This window comes from Dermacentor silvarum, chromosome 2 (genome assembly GCF_013339745.2).
Source record: "Dermacentor silvarum isolate Dsil-2018 chromosome 2, BIME_Dsil_1.4, whole genome shotgun sequence".
Taxonomy (NCBI): Eukaryota; Metazoa; Arthropoda; class Arachnida; order Ixodida; family Ixodidae; genus Dermacentor; species Dermacentor silvarum.
The window spans coordinates 101,866,555-101,888,641 of record NC_051155.1 but is presented as its reverse complement, the minus strand read 5'-3'; the positions used below and the strand labels follow the sequence as shown (position 1 = coordinate 101,888,641).

The following is a 22,087-nucleotide window of genomic DNA, read 5'->3' as shown; positions in this document are numbered from 1 at the left end:
AATATATATATTAAAGGATAAAAAATTACTTGCACATTACAATTAGGTACAAAATTGAAACTGTGTTCGCAATGTTGGCAATAGCCTTTTGTCAGAGCCAGTGTTATCATAAGGTGGTGACAGGACAAGTTTTCACATAGGTAGCATAGTGTGGAAATGGTAATGCACCATTTTCATTAGAAAAGCTCCTTCATAAAAACAGTCATTTCACATGTTAAGCTAGCAGCAACAAAGCCGCATCATTTGTTTTTGAAGTGTTCGAGTCCTGTGCAGCATGTCTGCTATCCAAGTAGATAGTTCACGTGTGCGTTTAGCAATGGCTGCACACTCATTCCAGAAATGCGAAATATCAAAGTGGACCGCACAGAGGACGATACTTGTGGCCCATAACGATAAAGAGCAGCCTAAGAGGGATGATGATGGTCATTTATTGTAAATGAGCTTTTATATTGAGAGTAAACTCAACAGAGCTCATAATTTTTGGACGGCCAGTATCGGAAGCACGCACCATTTTTCTTGTCACAAAATCAGGTGCGCGATAGATGTGGGCGCACATTGTTTTCTACTTCAAAGCTACCTATAAAGAAAAGGAAAGACCACTGTATACCTGATTGTGCTACAATCAGGTATACAGTGTCCACCCTTTCACACGCTGTGTACACAATTGTGTACACCAGGGGTTTCCAAGCATGTTCATTCTAGGGAACCCTGCTAAGCTCCATGACGATTGCCGCTGAGTACCATGGCGATGCGGACTGCGCCGCTTCGTTTTCGGTTGGACGCTAGCACCAGTTCTCGCTCTTTTGCGTCGCGCATTTGCGGTGCTCCGTGCATTTCTTTTTTAATCCTCCGATGTATACGTCAGTGTGCACGCTATCGGCACCTACCCTATCTAAGAACAGGAGAAATGCACATGGTGGTAAGTTACGGCCTCCGAGATTCAAGTGCGAAAGCTTAGGCGCGTTGCCCGTTTACGGAGGTTAGGTGTATACAAGCTGCTGGTGGATTTATTGCGCACTTTGCGCGTTGCTGTTACTCATTATGATGTGCTTTTTGACACTCAGGCATGGGTAATGGAGGTTCCTTGGATCGAGCGCACCTCGTGCTCGCCGTCTTAGCCACTTGGCGAGCGCGGAACCAGGGAAAATTTATCAGTGGCTCGCGGAACCCACTTTGAGTACCCATGGTCTACACCAAGATAGTGCATCAACAGCAAAAGCACTGATGAAAGTACTGACATTTAGCATGTGTCGCATATATCTTGAAACACTTACGGTTGGAACTGCGCTGCAATATTGGATAACATGTGCAAAATCTTTTAGTAAAATGAATGTGAAGGTGGACGGTCGGGTGTTCTTGCTAGATGTCAGTATGTCGTTGCATGCAGTGGGTTCACTTCCAGCACTGTTTTTCACAATGTCATGCACCAGGTATGATTTTCAAGCGGCTAGATAAGTGTTTTTCAAGGTTTTCAATACACGAAATAGTTGACGTTCTCATATACGGTGTTCCTGTAGTGAGTTCTTGTGTGGAGTCCACATTCTGTAAACTTGACAAAACTCACTAAAGAATTGAAAACTCCTAATCTTTTCTGAAGCTGTTAACTTTCTATAATTCTGAAGATGCAAGAAATGTGGTGAAAGCAAGTTTTCAATCAAAAGGATAAAGTGGCATCTGAAAGGGTTAAATGAAGCAGCGGTGTGTTTTAAATTTTCCTCTGCCTTTTCTTTTAGTTAAATTCACTGGATAGTTCTATCAATTCCATCTGTCCTATGAAGGCTGAATTAATGGAAGTTGACTGGAGTGCAAACTGAATAGTAACAGCAACAGGAGGTCAACGGACAATGAAGCCACGGAAAGTGTCGGGGAAATTAACTGTTATTTTTAACTGAAATGTAAAAATAATAAGGAAAAGGAAAGTTACCTCCTTGGTGGTAGCCAAACCCACATCCGCTTCCATGGCCATTAGTGGCACTGGCTAACAATCACAGGGATAAGCACTTATACATAAACACTCGGAAAGTGGACAGATGGATGGGTAGAGCAATGCACGCATAATGCGGAAGATGCGAGTTTAGCCTCCTCCCAGCGACAAGTTGTCTTTTTGTCCACTTTCATGTGCAGTTTTCTTATTATTGCTACATTTCAACCAAAAAGAACAGTTAATTTTCCCTTGAGCTTTCCTTTGCTTCATTGCCGGCTGACCTCCTGTCGTTTTAACTAGCCAACAATCGAGCCTCACTGGTTCCCTTTAATTCTTAAAACTAAATATAGTAGGTACTATTCGTATTGTGAATAAAATTATGTGAACATTCCCTGTTCGATTTGAACATTCCAGTATTTGCATGCACCTGCTAATTTACAGCTCAAACGCATCCTTAATTTCCATCGCTCTCATCTATTGTAGGTGCAATGAAAGGAAAACGACCGTGCTGCTACAAGGGGCATTTCTCTGTATGGCTGGCTGCACTGCAGTGCACGCCTTCCTGCACACCGACCAGCCCGCGTACACCCACCTGGAGCCCTGGTACTCGTCAGTTTCATCGTCTCCCTCCTCTTCGGACGTGAAGTCAAGGCTGGTGAGCTTGCGGGCCCGCTTTCGTTTCTTTCCTGCCAGGGCTGCGTGCCGTTCCTCGTCTTCGTAGTCTTCGTCATCTCCGTCCTCCTCCTTGCCCTCTTCCTCTTCTTCCTCGTCGTCCGGGCCCAGCAGGTTGGACATGTCCTTGCCCCGGCTCACCCCCGGAACTCGTGCCGCTGCGGGAACAGAGACAAAAAATGCTGAGTCGGCAAAGGGGCTGTGGAGAACATTTACAAAACGATAAGCTGCCTGTGACTGCGCGCTCTGCACACTCCCACTCGAAATGGTGGTGCTACAGTCGGCGGTCACTGTTGATGTCGCTAACTACTGGTCGGCCGAACTTTACTTCAACGAGTTATTCTGCTGCTATGACGAAACTAAAAATGATTATCGGTTACCGCATTCAGATTTTAAACGCCGCTTCAAAAGCTGTCTGTCTGACCTGTGCAGGCCATTAGGACCAATTGGCAACGCTTTGTCGGGTGTCGCTGACTACAGTTACGGTTTGCTGCCGAATCAACGCCAGATCCATGTTTATATTAGCCGCACGATATCCGGAAAGCCGACAAACCACCTTACCAACGTGAGACGGCACCAACGTTGCTCACGGCTGCCATCTTTGCGACACACGGTAACGCAGCCTCTCGTTCCCGACATCGTTCGTGGACACACATTGGTCTTTTTTTGTAGCTTCAAGCAACCCCTCACAAGACTAGCTTTAGATTTACACGCGGGCATGAAAGTGTCATGTGACTACTAGTGTAGTGACAGCCCGGCTGAAGGCATCTGTGCGGATGGACATGGAGAAAGTGAGGGGGGGGGGGGGGGGGGGGCTCGCGCACCGATTTGCTATGGCCTTTTTGAATTCAGAACCTTTGACAGGTGGAAAATGACACTGAACCCGACAATGAAAAGCCCCCCTGCTCTTTACCATTTCGCACGACTGCCTATGCGCAAAGTGGTGATCGAGTCACGTGATGCTTTTGTCAGTCGCACAGGTTGACTTTAAATGAGATGACAAATCACCTTCAAGACCCACCTCCTGTAAAACTAGGAAAACCCTTCTGTATTCTGGAGGTAAACTGTAAAGGAATACTTTCTATGCAATAAAAGGTTGGCATAAAGTTGAGGTCCACTACTAAAATGAAAATCTCATACATTCAGTACAACATAACGCCACTACTTCTTCAGCTTTAGAGGGCAAAAAGTACTTGATCCTACTCAACAAATGTTCTATTGATTAAAAAACATATTTTCCAGACCTTAATATAGAACACAGCTGTAATCAGTGCTGGCATACTAATTTAGTGTTCCCTTTAATAAGCGTAGACCATACTGTACATCTTGATTTCTAGGTACCTAAGTTGATGGTAGCTTGGAACACTGTTGTTATGCAATGCTAGTAGACTCTCGAGTATGTGCAGCACTATGTTTTCTTGAACAAACTTTTAGGGTTGTGCAAATACTTGGATATCGCCGAATCGAATCAAATAGTGAACATTTGAATAATTTGATTTGTGAATTGAATACTTACTATTAGATTTTTTTTAAATATTCTATATATTCAGTGTAGAGACCCGTGCGGTGCCACATGTTGCGTGCGCTGTGGAGCCCCTCGTGCTTGATGCTGCCCAAGCGAGTGTTTCACCTCATTTTCGGTGCAAAAGGAGTGCCCAGCACGCCATGGATGGGCTGCCCCGGCTGACGCGGTAGCAGACTTTGTCACTGCGAGCGCTCCCCAACGTCAGGCCCGAAGCGGGGATTGTACATACAGTGCCAGAACGCCAGAATTCCCAGAATGGTGCCGCGTTGGTTGGGGCTGCCTCTGTCAGTACAAGGTGTGTCATGGTTGACAGGACCAATCCAAAGGATAACGCGACCCGGACAGAGGGAACAGCAACAAAAGCAGCGCATATTTTGTAAAGTGTGAACGCATGTGCGAACATCAGGCTGATTAGCCACCGATAGGAAAGCAGATTGTGTTGGATATGTGGCGATGAACCTCACACCGCTTCAACAGCCATCAATCTAACCTGCACGCATGATCTCGGGAGCGCTCACTGATGAGCCACCTGTACGAACATCTTGCAACGGCTTGCGGCTTGTAACCACATCAACCAGTGGTGAATTTTCGTCACGGCCACACTGCCTAGGCCATTAGGTCTAATCGGCGCTGTTTCATCGGGCGACGGCAAATAAAGTTACGGTTTGGTGCCAAATTGACGCAGACCTATTCGCAGCAGACGCGTGACACCTGGAAAGCCGACAAACCACCTCTCCAACGAAAGTGAGTGCACGGGATGGCAACAAAGTTGTTCATGGCCGCACTCTTTGCGACACATCGTGCTGTGGCCTCTCTTTCCCAAAGCCGTTCATACACGCACATCGGTCTCTATTTGTAGCTTTGAGCAGCCCGTCACAAGACTAGCCTTAGATTTACAGCGTGGGCGCAGAAGTGTCATGACCCGGTCGCTACATTCTTGTTATAGTACAATGCTAGAAGACTCCCAAGCATGTACAGCACCATATTTTCGTGCCCAAAATTCTAAGCATTAAATTTTGTTTAAAATTTTCTTATATTCAATCCAATATTCCATTCAAAGTCTACTATAATCGGTATTTGCACACCCCTACAATATTTACAAGCATCACACTTCGTGATGAATTTTCTGATGTTGGATATACAATTTGATATTAAGATTTCTTGATTTGATTCCCTATTCAATTCGAAATCTGCTATTCAGTATTCATACACCCTTACTTTGTAAGGCCTTACTAAGTAAGGCTCACAGGATGAGACCAATTCTTGACACAAGAAGCACTGCATTTCCCAAAAGGGTCTTATTAAAACCCACAATGACGAGCTTTTGGGTGCTCTCACAATAACGAATAGCACAATAACGAAACGATTTCTGCGGTGGTGGCCAATAGATGACAGTCGTTACTTGAGAGATATTTTGCGAATGCAGGCCCGAATTTTTTGGGTGGGAACAACTGTACAGTCAGTTTTGTGAACCTCACAACGAAGAAGACGAAGACGAGACACTGGCTTACGCTTGGCACACTCTTCCACCGCCACAATGTCCGGCTGCACGGCCTGCAATATCATTTCGTCGTACTCCTTGAATTGATAGCTGATGGTCTTGCGCTTGCGCGACTGACCGCTTGGTCAACAGCAGGTGCTTCCGGCTGTCCTCGTCTTCTTCTTCCTCCTCCTCTTCCTCCTCGACTGCAGACTCCTCTTCCTCCTTTTTCTCCTGAAAAACATGAAGATGCCCTTGCTGACTTACAGCTATTCCTCCACTCAACTCTCAATGTTCTGCGAGCAAAAATGATGTGCTCCTTTATTATGTTACCGCAATGTTTAAAACTACTGAACACCGTATCTCTATTACAATCATGTTCCTTTTATTGGAGTTCCCCAAGAGTTAACTTTGGGACTCTGGTGCATTACTAACCATGAGTACACTTTCCTGTGCTTTTCTCCAAAACTGATAGTTGAATAAACTTGAGCTTGAAATCACAATGCCCACATAACCCTAGAAGGGCATTAGCAGCAGCACTGAATGGTCGCTGATGTCCTAACACAGAGCTGAAGTTCTAAAATTTCATGACCTATGAAGGCTTCATGATCAGTCTATGATCAACACGAAACGTGAAACAACGTGCAACCTATAAGGGTTACACAACTGGCTCACCATGAACCTCATTTTCGATTTATATGGGCCAATGTCCTACACAGCTTCTCACAGGCAGGCCAAAAAATGCCTCACTAGGTGTCACGCTTATGCTCACAAGCGGCGCATCTCTCAGTTTTCTCATACCATATAAATGTTACACAATGAATAGCAAGCACAAATTTGGTAGATTTCACAAAAACAGCTAGACATTTGCTGAGAACTCGTGAACCGCAGCACAAATAAGGATGAAAACATATGGTGGCATGCAAGTTGCACTGGAATCAAGCTTGGCATGAAGTGTAACTCGCTTACACTCACCGGTTTCAGCACATTGTCCAGGCTGATGCCCACATATGCCAGCCTCTGCTTTCTGCGCAGTGAGAATAACAAGACCATTTGTTACGTTGACCATCGGCAAGATAGGCAACGATATGCAGAATGACTCTCAGAATTTCAAATTCCAAAAAGGCAACATGGTGCACCTTCATCACCTGGATGCGTGTGCATCAAAGGTGACAAGGTAACTCTTAAACAAGTGGTTACAGCAGTGCATGCCACTTGTTTCAGAAATGACTGTTGTTTCTTATTAAAAAAGTGGACTAATGACAAAACAATTTTTACGACCAAGTTTTAGTAGTAGTGGCAGATGTAAAATTTGTGCTATAAGCAGCAACATGACGAATCATTAACAAAATTTAGTTAAACTTTTAATTATTGACTTTAGGGTGCATGTTGTAGCTCCAGAATTGAAGTAATCCGGTACTCAAAGCCCAGGCTTTACCTAGAAACTACAGTCAACCCCATTAATTCAACCTCGGTCAAATAAACTTTTCACTTAATTCGAATGCATTGGAAAGCCCTGGTGAAAAAGCATATGCTGCAATGAAAGAAAATCTTGTTTAGTTCGAACTTGAAAGCATGCCGCATTGGTTAATGTGACCTCCACCAGTGCCACCTTCATGCCTGCAGCGGTTTCTAAAAGCATGAAAAGAAATTCAGCAGATAGTGCTACTGCTTCCCTTGGCATAAAGCTGTTTAATTTAATTTTATTTTAGTCCTTTAGTGGCCAAGGCTTCTTTACCCGTGAAGCAGGCAAACATGAACACATCACACTCGATGACCGCGGACACTCGCTGTCAAGACGCTGGCCTGAGGAAGCGCGGCAGCAACAGCGAGCACAGTGACCTTCATGCCGTGTATCGCTTCAACGCGAACTTTTAACGCTGAGCAGCCGCGCAATGCGCAGCTGCTGCACCGCCCTCTCTCCCTCCTCCTCTCCCTCCCGACCATCATGCGCGCAACAAAATACTGGCCCATTTCCTCCCCACTTTTCTCTCTCAAACGCAGGAGATAAGAGCAGCGATCATCGGTGCCGACGAGAAAAATGCGCCTGGAGTGTCCCTATGTTTGCTATTGCAATAAAAGTAGGAGACACACAGTACGATTCGGCGTCCGATACAATCGTACCCGCCGGGCGCCATATCAGACGCCGAATTGTACCTTGTCTCTCCTACTTCACGGCAGCAAGTTTAGGGTCAAATCCAAAATTTGACGACTAAAGTTAGGGGTGCATTCATTATGCAAGTGCGTTCATTGCGCGAGTAAATACGGTATTGCCCTTTATCTTGAAGTATTTTTGGGCCAAATGGTGGTTATCTCCAAATCTTGACTGAGAGTGAAACAAATACTCTGCTGGCCGGACCGTTTAACAAGCTTCGCGCGAGGCTGCTGCGCCTACCACAAAGCAGACGCTTTCCCCAAATATGAAGGCGAAATCTAGCGGCATAGCAACCTTGTCAAGAAACCATGCGGCGCATCACGTGACGGGAGAGACGTGCGCAGAGGCAGGCCCTGCAAAATAGCACGCTTGTGATTTACCATCACAGGTGTGATTTCCGTCCTAATTTTATTCTACGCAACGCACGTGGCACGAGTATGCGCTATGCGAGCAGGATGTACCGGTGCACAGGTTAATTTACCGACGCCGAAATCACTGGGATGGCTACAAACGGAGGGGACAGTGAAGACGATGGCGATGACGATAAAGAACCTTGAGAGGTGCCAACATCAGCCGAAACAAGAAACATGCTTCGCTTGCTGCGAAACAAAGCTCAGTGCAGCGACAGGAACGATCGGCTCATGCGTTGTGTGGAGCAGCTTGAGGATGCCTTTCTAGGTCCAAGTGCTACCACGAATCAGACCAGCCTTACGCAGTTTTTTATGCACTAAATAATGTATATACCCCATGCAAGTGATCTTGCGTACGACGGCGACAAGCCACGCAATAGAGACGGTTGTCGCATTTCCTCGTCGCCTACAAGTCAAATCCCATGCGAGCGATGACTTTGAGTGACGTCTTCCCGGTGATGCCAGTATGAGGGCAGCAAGTACACGCCGAAACTGGCGCGACGTGTGCTTTGTTAATTTAAGTTAATGTGTTTTGCTGTAAAGAGCAGCGTAAAATATTTCTGAAGGTCTTGCAGTAGGTTCTTATCCTCGCGTGTTTAGAAGAAATAGAAGCTCTTGTTGAAAAGCTGGTCAGTAGTGGCAAATATTTTAGGAAGAACGACTTTTCACTGCAATTTCCGCAACCTTGCTTATCTCAAAAATCAGCTATCTCGAAATTTTCCCCGGTTTTTACTGCTTCGAGTTAATGAGGTATTACTGTATTTCCTTTGCCCCACTTCTGAGAAAGAAGCACCTAAATAAATTATTAGGCAAAATGCATTACTGTTCCTGTTAATATTACCACCGTACATTCCAAAGTGATTACTGGTGATTGCATACATTTGAGCACCTACTACACTACTCGCGTCATGTGAAATTTGACAAGACTCTTTCAGTACCGCATTAGCAACAATATCCAACAACTTTCAAAAACAGTAGGTGCATCTTGTGCTAAGTGCTAACTTGATAACATTGATATTCCAATGAAACACGATCACCGGCAGTAAGCAAAACAATGTATGCATGACCATATGCTTCCATACTGTGGAAAAATGCAGTCCAGATAACTTGTGACCAGAATTAGCAATGCATTCTCCACCACATATTAAGTCTGTTTTATTTGTTTTGTTTTTTTAAATTGGTGCTAGGCGAAACGTAAGTTTTTTTGGAAAAGGTTATGGTGCTTTGAGTAGTGGCTGATTTCAATTCAGGAGTTGCAACATGCCCCCTGAAGTCAACAATTAAAAGATTGCTTCTCAATGCAGATAACTGTCATTGCAGAAACACAAAATTTTAAGATAAATTTTAAGTGTGAGCAGGGGGACGATGAACAGGCGCTGCTTACCTCAGCTCTTCCCGGTCCCTCTTTTTGGAGAGTTGGTCGTACAGTTTGAGTTCCTCCATCAGCTTCTCGCACAGCTTCTTCTGCAGTTACAAGGAGGGCACGATAAGAACACTGGTAAGGCAACACGAGGTTTAGCAGGGGCGACTGGCAATTTGCTAAATCTGCACAGAAAGCAGGCACACTGTTAAGGCAGTAAGGAGTTTCATGGAATACCATGTGGTCAGGTAAAATTATGGTGAACAAGGGATCTCCACAGACCTTGATAGCTGCATTGTGTTTTGATTACAGTCAGTGACCGGCTTCATTCCCAACACCGTTAAGGCTGTTACAGGCAGGTGTGGGCACCCGTAGGCAAGGTGAAGCCTTTAATGGCCGTGACCAAGTACACTTGCCTGGCCGCCAATGCACAGTCCAGGTCCACACCCAAGATAATGCACAAACGTGAAACGCCCGTAGACCGGTTGTGCCATCAACTCAAAAGTTTGTTAAACTAAAACTTTCATGGTAGGTTTTTTATGTGACAGGTGGTGCAACAAAACCTTTTCAGCTGTTGCATTTCTTCTATGACTCGTTTTCTGACATGTCCGACCAGTGCAAAAAGCCAGGAATTTAACAACTTTGAATGATAGAGAAATTCAAGAACTTCTTATGAACTCTGAGTAGGAGGTTTTTGATGTCGATTACGAGGTGTCTTCAAGGGACAATGAAGGCAATGAAGTAGCCATGTTCCCTGAGTAACACTAATTATCTTAATTACTATTATTAATTAGCACAAATCCTAATTTTTCAGATTAAGAAATGTGTAAAGTGTTCAGCTATGTATTGCCAATAAATAGCATTTGGAATTAGAGCCTGATAATGTATTACATGGACAGGAATTGGATTTGCTGCACTTCGGAGAAACAACCAGCACCCCAAAGGGCTAAATGCAGTCAAATCTCAATAATTCGAACTCCAAGGGACCCGAAAATATGTTCGAATTAAAGGAAGGACGTATTTTTGAAGTATTCGAGCACCATGCACGAATGGTGCGAGTCGTGAAATATCGTGGCGCGCAAGCGCATAGCAATCGCAACAGCCCACGCCGGCCAGCGCTCGGTTTTCGATAACGGCAGAAAATGAAACTTCAGGCGGCGGACGGTGCCGCCATGGCGACGGGCGGGTGCGCGCGACGGCCGTTGAAAGTGAGGGAGGAGGGCAGCAGGGAAGCAGATTTGGCCTCAGCAACTCCGCTGCTTCGGTGGCTCCCCTCGCCCTCTCTCTCAACTCCCTCGCAGCTCCCTTACCTTCGAGTGTCTCCATGCACGCCCGCTGCCAGTACAGCCGGCCCAGCGCAGATTAGCCCGCCCCCTGAAGTTTAGTTTTCTGCCGTTATCGGGAAGCGAGCGTTTGCCGGCGTGGGTGCTGGTGCCGCCGGTCCAGCAGGCCCAGCGCCAGCTTACCCCGCTCCCTGAAGTTTCGTTTTCTGTCGTTATCGGGAAGTGAGCGTTTACTGGTGTGGGCAGTTTCGTTGGCGGGACTGGGCCTCCGTTTCTGCATTAAGGGGTCTCTCCTAAGCTTTTGCCCTATGGCGGTGTCGGAGCAATGTCGGTCGGAGGCACCGCCACGTTATTTTGGCGCGCTGCTGAGAGTCCGCGGTATGTTCGAATTAACCGTTGCAAATACTTTCACGTTCGAATTACTGAGCGTTTTCGCCCATTGAAATACACGTAACTTTGACGGGACCACAGCGTCAGTTCGAATAAACCGGCAGTTCGAATTAAGCGTGTTCGAATTAACGAGATTCGACTCTAGTAGTTGTGTTGACACACAGCAGCATTGTGGGCAGGGAAGATGTCAACGAAAAAAAAAAAAAAAAATTTATAACTAAAATTTGTAACTGTTCCCGTTAATATCATCACCATACGTTCCAAAGTTATTACTGGTGACTGTGACAGGGAAGATGTCAATAATAAAAAAAAAGCAATTTATAACTAAAGTTTGTAACTGTTTCTGTTAATATTATCACCGTATATTCCGAAGTGATTATTGGTGATTGCATACAGGAATGCCACAAGGGATGCCATAGTGGAAGGGATCTAGATCACATTTTGGCCAACTGGTTATCTTCAGGCGAGAGTCATTAAAACGCAACTAAGTCCAGGTGTGCAGTAGTTATTTGACTCCATCCTGAATCTGAACGCAGTTGTTGCAGCCAGTGAAGGAACCTGTGATCTTGCGTTCCGCAGGAGAGTGCCACTGCTGCTGAGTCGATGATGTACGCCTAATGAACATTAAGCAATCACATACAACGAATGAAGTTACACTGCACGATAAGTAACAAGAGCAAAAAACAGAAGCTCACATGATCACAGGGTGGACAATACCAGTCACCGTCTGGGATGATCATCAGCGCAGGCTTGAGGCAGGAGGTGTGGTAGCCCGCGTCACACACGTCGCACAGCAGGATCTGCAATAGCCATGCAGAAGCTCATTCATTATTAAGTGCCTGACGCAATACGACAGCGTCTCTACCGCCCACAAGTTAGGATACAATGACTTTGCGTCAACTGGCTTCGAGGCTCAGGGTTTGCCAGATTTCTCTCACTGTCAGGTTAAGGAGGGACCATGGAGCAAGGTGTGGAAACGTTCAGCCAAAAAACACACTTTCACATGAGTGCAGTTTCATGTTCCTTGACTGATTGAAACTGTGTCATCACAATTTTATTTGTGTCAGTGCCCTTTGAAGGAGTGCTCACATGTTATTCTGGACTCTTCCAATTTTTGCGTTACATAAACATCCTGGACCTCTAAACACTAGAAAATGATACTGGCAATCTGCAGAGCACCCTGAATAATTTAATACAACAGTTCTTCTACAGATAGTTTTTGTTTCATTTCCCAGAAGCTCAGCGTCATCACGCCAAAGGTGGTCACATGGGAACAGAACATTGCGATGTTATGACACTCATTCTGGCTCGCTCAGCCGTCTCGTATGCTGTTACACAGGGCCTCAGAATGAATAGCAACATAGGAGGTGACCAAGCGAGCCAGAGCAACCGCCAAAATGTCTCAATGTCCAGCTCCCACGCGACCACCTTCTGCATCATGACGTCTCAACATAGTCACCTCCTGGGACACGAAACTGGAAATGGCTGTAGAAAAGTTATTACAGTAAACTGTTGTGGGTGCCTTAAGGATTGCTACTAGTACTCTTTCTAGGGTTAAAAGTCCCAGACCTTCATTTAATGGAAAAGACTGAAGAGTAAAAATATCATGCCAGTACATACTCATTTAAGAATTTCTGCTCTTTGGTGGGCCAGCATCATCTGTGCCTTCCCGGTGGAAGGAAGTACAACTTTAAAAACGCACTTGCGAAGCATGGATCAGGCCTAGTGCAACATGCCCCTATCACTGTTGGAAAGATTTTAGGGCCTTTCTAACTAGCGCAAATAGTCTGCCAAGCTACCAGGCTGGCTGGTCGCCTGTGAACCTGAACGTCAATTCAACGGCCGTCTGTATAATCCATATGCGTGATTTCACAACCAATCGTTGAAGTACATACAGCCTGCATTAAGTTTGTACGCTTACTGGACAGAATAGATTAAACTCGTGTGTGGGTAAAAAGCACCAAGTCTAAAGTGCTGGTGCCACGGAGATGTCACAGTCAAGGTTGCATGCGACGTCAACTCCACAGAATCGCGGCCACGTGCGACACACATCGAGCCACAGGACAGGCGAACGTGAGACGCGCCCGCAAACATGACCATCACGAAATACAGTAGAATGCCATGATAAGTTCCTTGCTGTTGCGTTTTCTCGGCTGCTAACGTCGCGTTTTTGCATTTTGGACTTAATACTTACGTATCATGTTCCCGTTTGATACGTCACTATTCTGTTATGTTCCCGCATCTTACATTGCATTTGAATGTGGCAATCATGTAAATTTAGTGGTGCAGAGGCAAATTCGGAAGTATGCCATTGCCAGTCCGGACAAGCGTGTCACGGCGCAATTGTAGTTTCTGCCGACTTTCTAAAGTCAGCTTCATCGCAATACAGCTGTGTTATACGGTGAAGCGTATTAAGAGTGCAATTATGTGATTGGCCGAGGCCATTTTAGAGCAGCTTCTTGGAGCAACCAAAAAAGCGCTTTGGAGCAGAAAAGCGACCTTTTGGAGCATTTCAATGCTTATTCCAAATGGAAAAATTGCCTTTGAGAGAAGCAAGAGACCTTACAGAAGGAGGAAACCTAATTTAACGGGAAACAAACACATTTTTACCAAGAATCATTTAGCTCAACATAAAGTTGTGGCGCTAAAACATGCGAATCCCATGCATGATGACGAAGTAATGACGATGGTGGTGTGATGACAATGGCATCATGGCAATGGAATGACAACTGTATGAAGACGATGGTGTGACGAAAATTAGATGAAGCTGGGATGACAATAATACAACCACTACAGCATCACGATGACAGTATTACCACAAACCACTTTAATCTCTGCTTTAGCTTTCCAGTTTGCAGAAGGCTGAGCGATAAAATATCGGGAGCTGTAGAAGTGCACATGGAGATGGGAATTTGGGGAACCCGACTATGGAGGAGCTTTAGGAGTATGCAATGCTCGCTTGCTAAGCAACACCAGCAGAAAACAGCAAAATGGCAGCAGTGCAAGGAAGAGAAACAAGCTCAGTAGCATGTGCGACGAGTTGCCCCCGTTCAGCAAAACTTTCAGCTGTCATGTACCTACTTGATGAAGCCACAGGAAAGTCGCATAGCAAAAAGGCTTTGCTGTATCAGCAGAACGCTTTTCCATAAAGCGTTATTAAGAAAGTTATGTGCTCTCACCTCCTAAGCGCCGTTTCAGCAATGGTGGGAGCCAGCACATTCTAGGCACGTAGTAGCCCGACTCTAGCACCCATGTTTTACTTCCTCCATGTGCACACATGATGAGAGCGTGTGATAAATGATGTCACTTGTTAGATAAGTCTGTTTTTTAAAGTAGCAGAAAACACCTTTTGGAGCAGCTTTGGAGCACATTATCGAAAATGTAGCAGGATGTAGCAGGATTCGCCTTTTGGAGCAGTTTGGAGCAATTGGAGCAACAATCACATCACTGATAGTGGAAAGGGGCCACTGTCACGGGCCATAGTACATGTCCTTTAATTATACACGCATACAAAGCTGTTTATGACATTTCTGTGCCGATTTCAGGCCTTCCTCACTGTTACATTTTCCTGGCTGTTACATTCTTTTTTTTTTGTCGGTCTGTTTAAAAACGTATCAATGGGGTTTTACTGTATACTGAAACACAACACTGATCAAAAGTGTGTAAATTAGTTATCTATACTGCTGGCATTGTAAAGAAATGTTGAACTAGCGTTTTTGCATAAAAGTATCTGCATAACAGCACTGAAATACTTTCTATTTATGCAACTAAGGTGCTTATCTCCCCCTGCCATCTTCTTTTTTTTCGGCTTCTGGCTCTTGGGTCAAAGGTTTTATGCAAGGACCACAAACATTCACTTCGAGCCAAAAAATTTATACTTCTATACCTGTACTAGACTAATTATATCAATATACTTTTATACCTGTACTAGACAAATTATAGCAAATGCTACCAGATTTTCCTTCACCAATATATGTAGTATACAATGTATTACTATTTGAACTATTCGATTTGAAATTACTCGACCAAATCAGAATCCGCATAGAATTAGACTCAAACCCAGAAGTTACTATTCGCCCATCCCTAATTAGTAGACTCCTCAGCAAGTGCATCATTGTGTTTTCTTGCACGAAATTTATAATAAAACTTAGTGTTCAATTTTCTGGTATCCAATATATCCAATTTGAAACCTGATACAGTGTAGACCGCTTTTAACGTAAGTCACCGGAGTCGTGAATATCTGCACTATAAACGGTACCGCACTATAACTAAAACAACGATATTCAAACCCTGCACGTATGCAAAACATGTAGACCAAGCAGCCGCGCGTATCTGAGAATCGAAGCGTGTGACTGGGAGTTTTAAATCCGTTTAAATTTACGAATGTTGAAAGGTTAATGTCCAAGTACCCACGATCTTTGCAGGAAGCAGACAAAGTAATAATAAAAAAAAAATGTCTCAGTTTCGCCCGAAAGGCGAAGCATCAATTGTGATAGCAAATTAGTAAAGAGCTATAAGGAGTAGGGATAGTAGTTTTATCGGCTGCATAATCTTGACACATTCGCTTACTGAGTTAACAAGCGTGGTGTCAACGCACACAAGCAAACATGAATAGACTCGATAACCGCAGACAACCACTGTCAAAACGCGGGCATCGGGAAACGGGGCCGCCACAGCGAGCGAAGGTTCGTGCGGTCTATCGCTTCAACGGGAACTGAGCGGTGTTCGCACAGCGCATACAAAGGTCAGAACCGTGTGGAGATCGCTTTCAAGATACGGTGTGCGCGACAACACCGACAGCTGGCACAGGCATGAACGCATTTGTTGGCAGAGTCGGCGAGATTTGGCCCTTGTCGGCGAGATTTTCCCGCGGAAGCCGCATTGTACCCAGTATTTCGTCTCACGCGGCTGCACTGTAAGTGGTATGGGAGTCTGAAAAGAGCTTACTAATATCCGGTCGTGCACTATAAGCGGTTACGTTATAAGTGGTCTATACTGTATTCGGTATTCGCACACCCCTAATATCTTTATCTTGCCTCCCTGCCCACTCACTCACCCACTCTGGGTGGTCCCCCTTGCCGCACTTGGCACAGGGCTTCTCATCCTGCTCCTGCTCGCTCTCCTCTCCTCCACTGCTGCTGCTGCTGGCCTCCTTCTCCTCTTCCGTGCGTGCTGCACAAGTTGGCAGAAACGCAGGCAACTCCACCATCAGCAACACAGCGAGTCTCGTGGAGCAAGCACACAACTGGCACTGAACACTGCAGGAATTCAATGCCTTTAAACACAGGTAATAAGCGCAGAGTGAGGTTGCACTTCCATGGGCACTGCTCACTAAATATGTGAAAAAAAAAAAACTTTCCCGAGTTTTTATTTTGCTGACAACTGTGCCAGGTCACCTTTACAAAGATTTGAATGTTTTCGTGTGAGGTTGTTTGTGTGAGTCATATGTGCAAATGCTATTCTCCTGTGCCGAGGGTTATAGCTGATATAGCGCCAGTTATATGCACAAGAAGGTGCACAGGTGGGGTTCAGTGCTACGGCATGTACGTCAGCCTCTACCAAAGGGCTAAAAAGCATTGCTTTGAAAAACATTGGCTAAGCGAGGCTGCCTCCACAAGTTCTTAACATCACTACATACCACGAGTGAATTAAATATTGGCAGCTCCAGAGAACAGCGAGCCTCGTGGTTAAGCAAGCACCTTCCCGAGTATTCAGTACATCATAAAGGGAATTTTGGCAGTGCTGCAGCAAATTATGACAGGAAAAAGGAATTAAAACTGAGAATGAATAATAAAATAGGGCTCCAAATCATTTACAAAAGGTATGTCTAATACCAATGCCACACGGGCAAAGTAAAGTGCACTTTGAGCAAGTGCACTTCAGTGCGCTGAGTGTCACTTTGACGGCACGCTGCTACACGAGAAAGAAAAGTGTTCTTTCAATTTGATGGCCATGGCGATCGGGAGTCAGACGGGAAAGCATATACTTAGTAATATAAAAATGTGTGCACGAAAATAGTTTATTATAGTTAGAAACAACATTTACAATCCACCTTTACAAGCGCTGGCAACGACTGCAACTTGACCAGCAACAGTCAAAACGACTCCGTCCGCCAAACAACTGCGCAGCCATTACCCAGCGTGATCGTGAACAGCCCGAAAGCAAGAGTAGTTTTTCGCTGTTCTTGTTTTTTGTTTTTTTGCGGTGTGGCACATTTTATTATCTTCTGACATTATCAATTTAGAACTATGTTATTAAAATTACCGCTGACTCTTTTATAAATAATACTTTACTTATTTTTTACTCACTGCTACCGAGGCTACATTGAGTTCGCCAAACACGCTCGCTGCCGAGTGCGTTCTGCAGCGAGTGTCACTAAGCATTCCCGTGTGGCAGCCTGCGAATGACACTAGCCGGGAAGTGCACTCGCTCAAAGTGCACTTTACTTTGCCCATGTGGCACGGGTATAAGACATGTCTAGTGACGTACCCTTTTTGACAGTGCGTGCCCTCTTGACTACCACCACCTCTGCGTTGGGGTCCACCTCTTCGCAGGCAAACTCGTCCTCGTTGTCGTCGAAGTGCAGTTCCTCGTCTTCCTCGTAGGCCTCTTCCTCGTAGGGTTCCTCCTCGTCCTCCAGCTGTGAGGACGAGTCCGAGTCCGACGAGGCTTCCCAGGGGTTGTGGTGGGACCGGCGCCGGTATGTTCCGTTCACCCCGGAGCCGCCGCCGCCGTGCTTCCCACCACGACGCCGCTTCTTTTTCTTCTTCTTCTTCGTTGCCTTGCGGCCCTTGGCCTCGTCTTCCTCCTCCTGCTCCTCCCCGCCATGGCCCTTGCCACCGCGCTTGGCCGAGCCCTGGGCGTCCTGGTGGGCCTCGCCCTTCTGCAAAATCATCCAATGTGCAAGTCAAACAATTACCGTACACAGTTAAACCTGCTTATAATGAACATCCATTTAACAAATTCCTGGATATAATGAAGTGTTTCTATTCCCCACCGTTACTCTATAGGAGCACACGTATTTGAGACCTCTACGTAACGAAGTGGCAGTGGGAGACCGCATCGAAATAACGAATTTTCCCCGCCGACAACATAGAGATTTCGCCCCAAAATTTTGCATTTTTATGCGAGCAGCAACCGGAAGCACCTTCTCCGCCGGGACAAAATGCAAAGCAGCGGCGTCGCGCTTGGCGAGCTCGAATTCACGGCGACTGCGAGGTGAGAGCGAGCGCACGTGTGAATGCGTGCAAGTGCAAGGCGGGCCTGCATCCCTCGACTCGGCGATCTTGCCGCCGCGGGCGTGACCTTTCCCCCTTCCTTCATACCTGATCCCGCCGCTTGCTGCAGCTGGCCTAGCCCGCCAAGACGGCACTCTCCTTTTCCAGTTGATGTTGCCGAAGAAAAAAAAAAACTTGCTTTTTTTTTTTTTTCAACACGCTGGCAGCGCCACTCTTTAGTTGCTGCGTAAGTCTCTGAGCTTTACTTCACTAACCTGACACTATAGGGCCGTTTATAGACTGACATAACGCGAGCGAGCGCGCGTGCGAACACTACGTCACGTTGGCGAAAACGACCCCCTCTATAGTAGAGCGCACCAGCGCAGCCAACGTAACTGGCGGCTTCCGACGTGCCCCGACGGGCCCGGCGCCTAATTGGCTCCTGACCCACTCGCGGGTTGGTCGCGCCGACGGTCGCAGACAGCCGTTCAAAGCGGCGCGCGGGCTTGGGATTGTTCTGCGCATGCTCTGAAAATAACAGCCGACGGCGCGCGCTTCGGAGTATACAGGAGATGGCGTTTCGGCTGGCGCAGTGCAACCGGCGTAGCGTGACTGGCCGCAAACGACGCTGGCCCGCGCACCGATAACCTCAGACTATAAACAGGCCTTATACTATGCTACGACGCCATTGGTAAGCGGTAAGAATCGAGTAAATACGGTAAGCGTTTCTTTTTCGAATTTTCGTGCCGAACCTGAATATAACGAAATCCTCTTTATAATGAAGTTTTTCGGGAATTTGTCAATTTCGTTATATCCAGGTTTAACTGTAGTATCTTTGTGCAAGGACCACAACCATAAACATTTCAGACAAAATGCCATCTGCGCTAGGGTCACAGTCCCATTTTTCCAAGCGTGCACCTCGCCAGCTGCACAACGCTATCTTTACATGGTATTGACACAGTACACGGAGGAGTATGCATAAGTCAAGCAATGTGTAATAGAGACAACCAGTTGTCTATAGTTGCCGACCAATGGAACCACAGACTTCATGTATAGAAACGGCCAAAATTTCAGACACCTTACAGAGCACTGTTCGATAATTCGGACTTAATGTACAAGGACGACCGAAATTTCGGATACCTTACACTCCACCGTTGAAAAATTCGAACACTGCCTGCCCGACCACACGCTAACTTGGCCACCGAGTCTGGCGGAAAGAGCAATATTCTTGTTTTGATGCGGCAGTGGCTTAATGGCTGCCAGAATAGTTGTTGGCCATGTTGCCAGCACCTTCTTGAAACTTACTTAGTTACTTTTTTAAAACTAAAATTCGTGCCAAATACTGTTCCTTAACTATAATGCACTGCTACTTTGGAAACACTGCCAGAAATAGCAAATGCTATATAATTTGCATGCCGATTTACCCATCAATGTTGTAATCAATTCCAAAGATGTTCTATTCACATGTAGCAGAATGCCGGCTAAAGTAACACTCACTAAGGCTAAGTGCTCTTGCCCGGTGACACTAAACTTGCACGTGCAACTGGGGTACACGTAACTACCGTAGTGCCCTGTTCCCTATATACTCCGATTTACACCCAGAAACACCCATCAACAGGCTCTCACCTTCGACCTCCGTTTGTTCTTCTCCGGAGGAACATAATCCTTGTCAGCTTGACGACTCCGCTTCTGCGAAACAAAATCCATAACACAGGAGTCATGAGAAAGTGATGGAAATGGAGCATTATGCAGGCCGGCAATGTTAGGAAAGCCTCACAAGGGGCGCATGGTGAAAGGGAGAAATTTGCATGCACCCAACTACAGCACAAAGCTACAGAGAAAGCCTACACAGGTTTCTCAGAAAAAAAAAAAAAAAAAAAAAGCTTCACAGCCAGTTAGCTCAGACAGCAGAGCAACCACTTTGGGAAGGCTTTGGTCTCGGGTTCGGTCCCCCGACCAGGACAAATTTTTCTTCAACTGCAAAGCTTTCTTTGTGAGGAATCTGTACGGGTTTCAATTGTAGTTTTACGCTACTGTCACCTGAATGACAATTTTTCCCTTTTACAGTGCAAATTTACCAAGGTATGACTTCAAAGTCGCATGTATACTAATCATGTTCAATGTTTTTGTTACATATTTGCCTAGCGATGTCTAAACATGCTGCTCAATGCAGGTATTTGAAAGGAGAATATGCATCCCATGGCTCCAGAAGTCCTTCAGAACTCAGAAATCACTAATGGCACTAGGTTTAGTTGCCATCATACAGTATAGACCACTTATAACGTAACCATTTATAGTGCAGGACCGGATATAGTACGGCCTTTTCAGACTCCCGTTAATTTTCCCATAGCACTCCATGTATACGCATACCGCTTACAGTGCAGCCGCATGAGACTAAATAATAGTTATAATGCGGCTTCCGCGGGAAAATCTCGCCGACAAGGGCGGCAGCGAGCTTCTCAACAAGGTGCATGCTCTCGGCCAGCGTGTGCATTATTCAATGCAATCAAACTCTCGTTAATTCGGACTTATTTGGCCGCACATCGGTTAATCCAGACTACTTTCGGAGCTCGGTAGCAGCACCGCAAATGTGCGACGCAAAAGAGCAAGAACGGCGCCAGCGTCCAACCGAAACGAAGCGGCGGAGTCCGCATCGCCACAGCCGTCAGTTGAACTCGTACGTAAATGACAGCAACGCCGGAACGCTTCGAGCCTATTTGTGTCTTTAAAGCCTGTATTCTTGCGTTTACCGCCGCGTATAACACAGCGTTGGCCGTGGGCTTTCGTAACTGCGTAGTCGTCATCCATGATCGCGTCGATAGCGGCCGCGGTTTTCTCCGCAGCGGTTGCAGCGAACAGTAGTTTCGTTTTTACTCGGTACACGCGTCGACTGCGTGCCCAAAAACCTGCGTAGTCGCCATTGATGATCGCATAGATAGCGACCGCGGTTTCGACCGCCAGTTGTTGCAGCGAATGGTAGTTAATTTGTCCAGACTTGGTGCGTGCATCGGGCGCGTGCCTTCAGCACTGTAAATTCGCCGTTCATAATTGCGTCAATAGCGGTCACGTTTTTTTCCGCAGCGGTTGTGGCAAACTGTTGTTTTGTTTTGACTCGGTGCAAAGCTGTCGAACATAAAGAGCACCGGCTACATCGCGATTATGTTTTCGCCAGCTCACTGGCGAAAACATAATCTCGATGTGCGCGCGATAGTACAAAGTGTGTCTACATGCTTGGTCTACATGTTTGCATGCGTGCAGGGCTTGAAAATCGTTGTTTTGGTAATAGTGCAGTACCACTTATAGTGCAGATATTCACGACTCCGGCGACTTACGTTATAAGTGGTCTACACTGTATTTAACCATGAGGCAGTGCACAAACTGCATTCAGGCTGTGTAATCTGTCCACCTCGTATGCATCTTGAGACATGCTGATGAGTAAAGACCAGCTTATAGGCAAATGCCTATTAATTCCCACGTGCCAGGGCCCCGCCCTTTAGGTGCACGAGCCCAAATAATAGTTCAAGTGGCGGTTTGAAAGTGTCTTTGCCTATTTCTGTCCTTTGTGCCTATATGTGCATATTTTTGCTTTTAGCATGTAAAAATGCTTTTTTAGGTGCTCTTTTTGTTTACTCGGTTACTTCATTTCACAAGACCTGGCAGCATAGGCAGAT

At 45.9% G+C, this 22,087-nt stretch overlaps 1 protein-coding gene across 1 annotated transcript in view; it reads right to left on the bottom strand.

Annotated features, from left to right (window-relative positions):
- The window catches only part of LOC119441646 (uncharacterized), a 58,649-nt gene that overhangs the window by 16,038 nt on the left and 20,524 nt on the right, over positions 1–22,087 (bottom strand). The window contains 9 exon segments of the mRNA XM_037706249.2: positions 2,517–2,745; positions 5,642–5,735; positions 5,737–5,835; positions 6,577–6,628; positions 9,551–9,630; positions 11,895–11,999; positions 16,256–16,371; positions 17,689–18,082; positions 20,043–20,105. Of these exon segments, the coding sequence (XP_037562177.2) occupies positions 2,517–2,745; positions 5,642–5,735; positions 5,737–5,835; positions 6,577–6,628; positions 9,551–9,630; positions 11,895–11,999; positions 16,256–16,371; positions 17,689–18,082; positions 20,043–20,105 (1,232 nt within the window).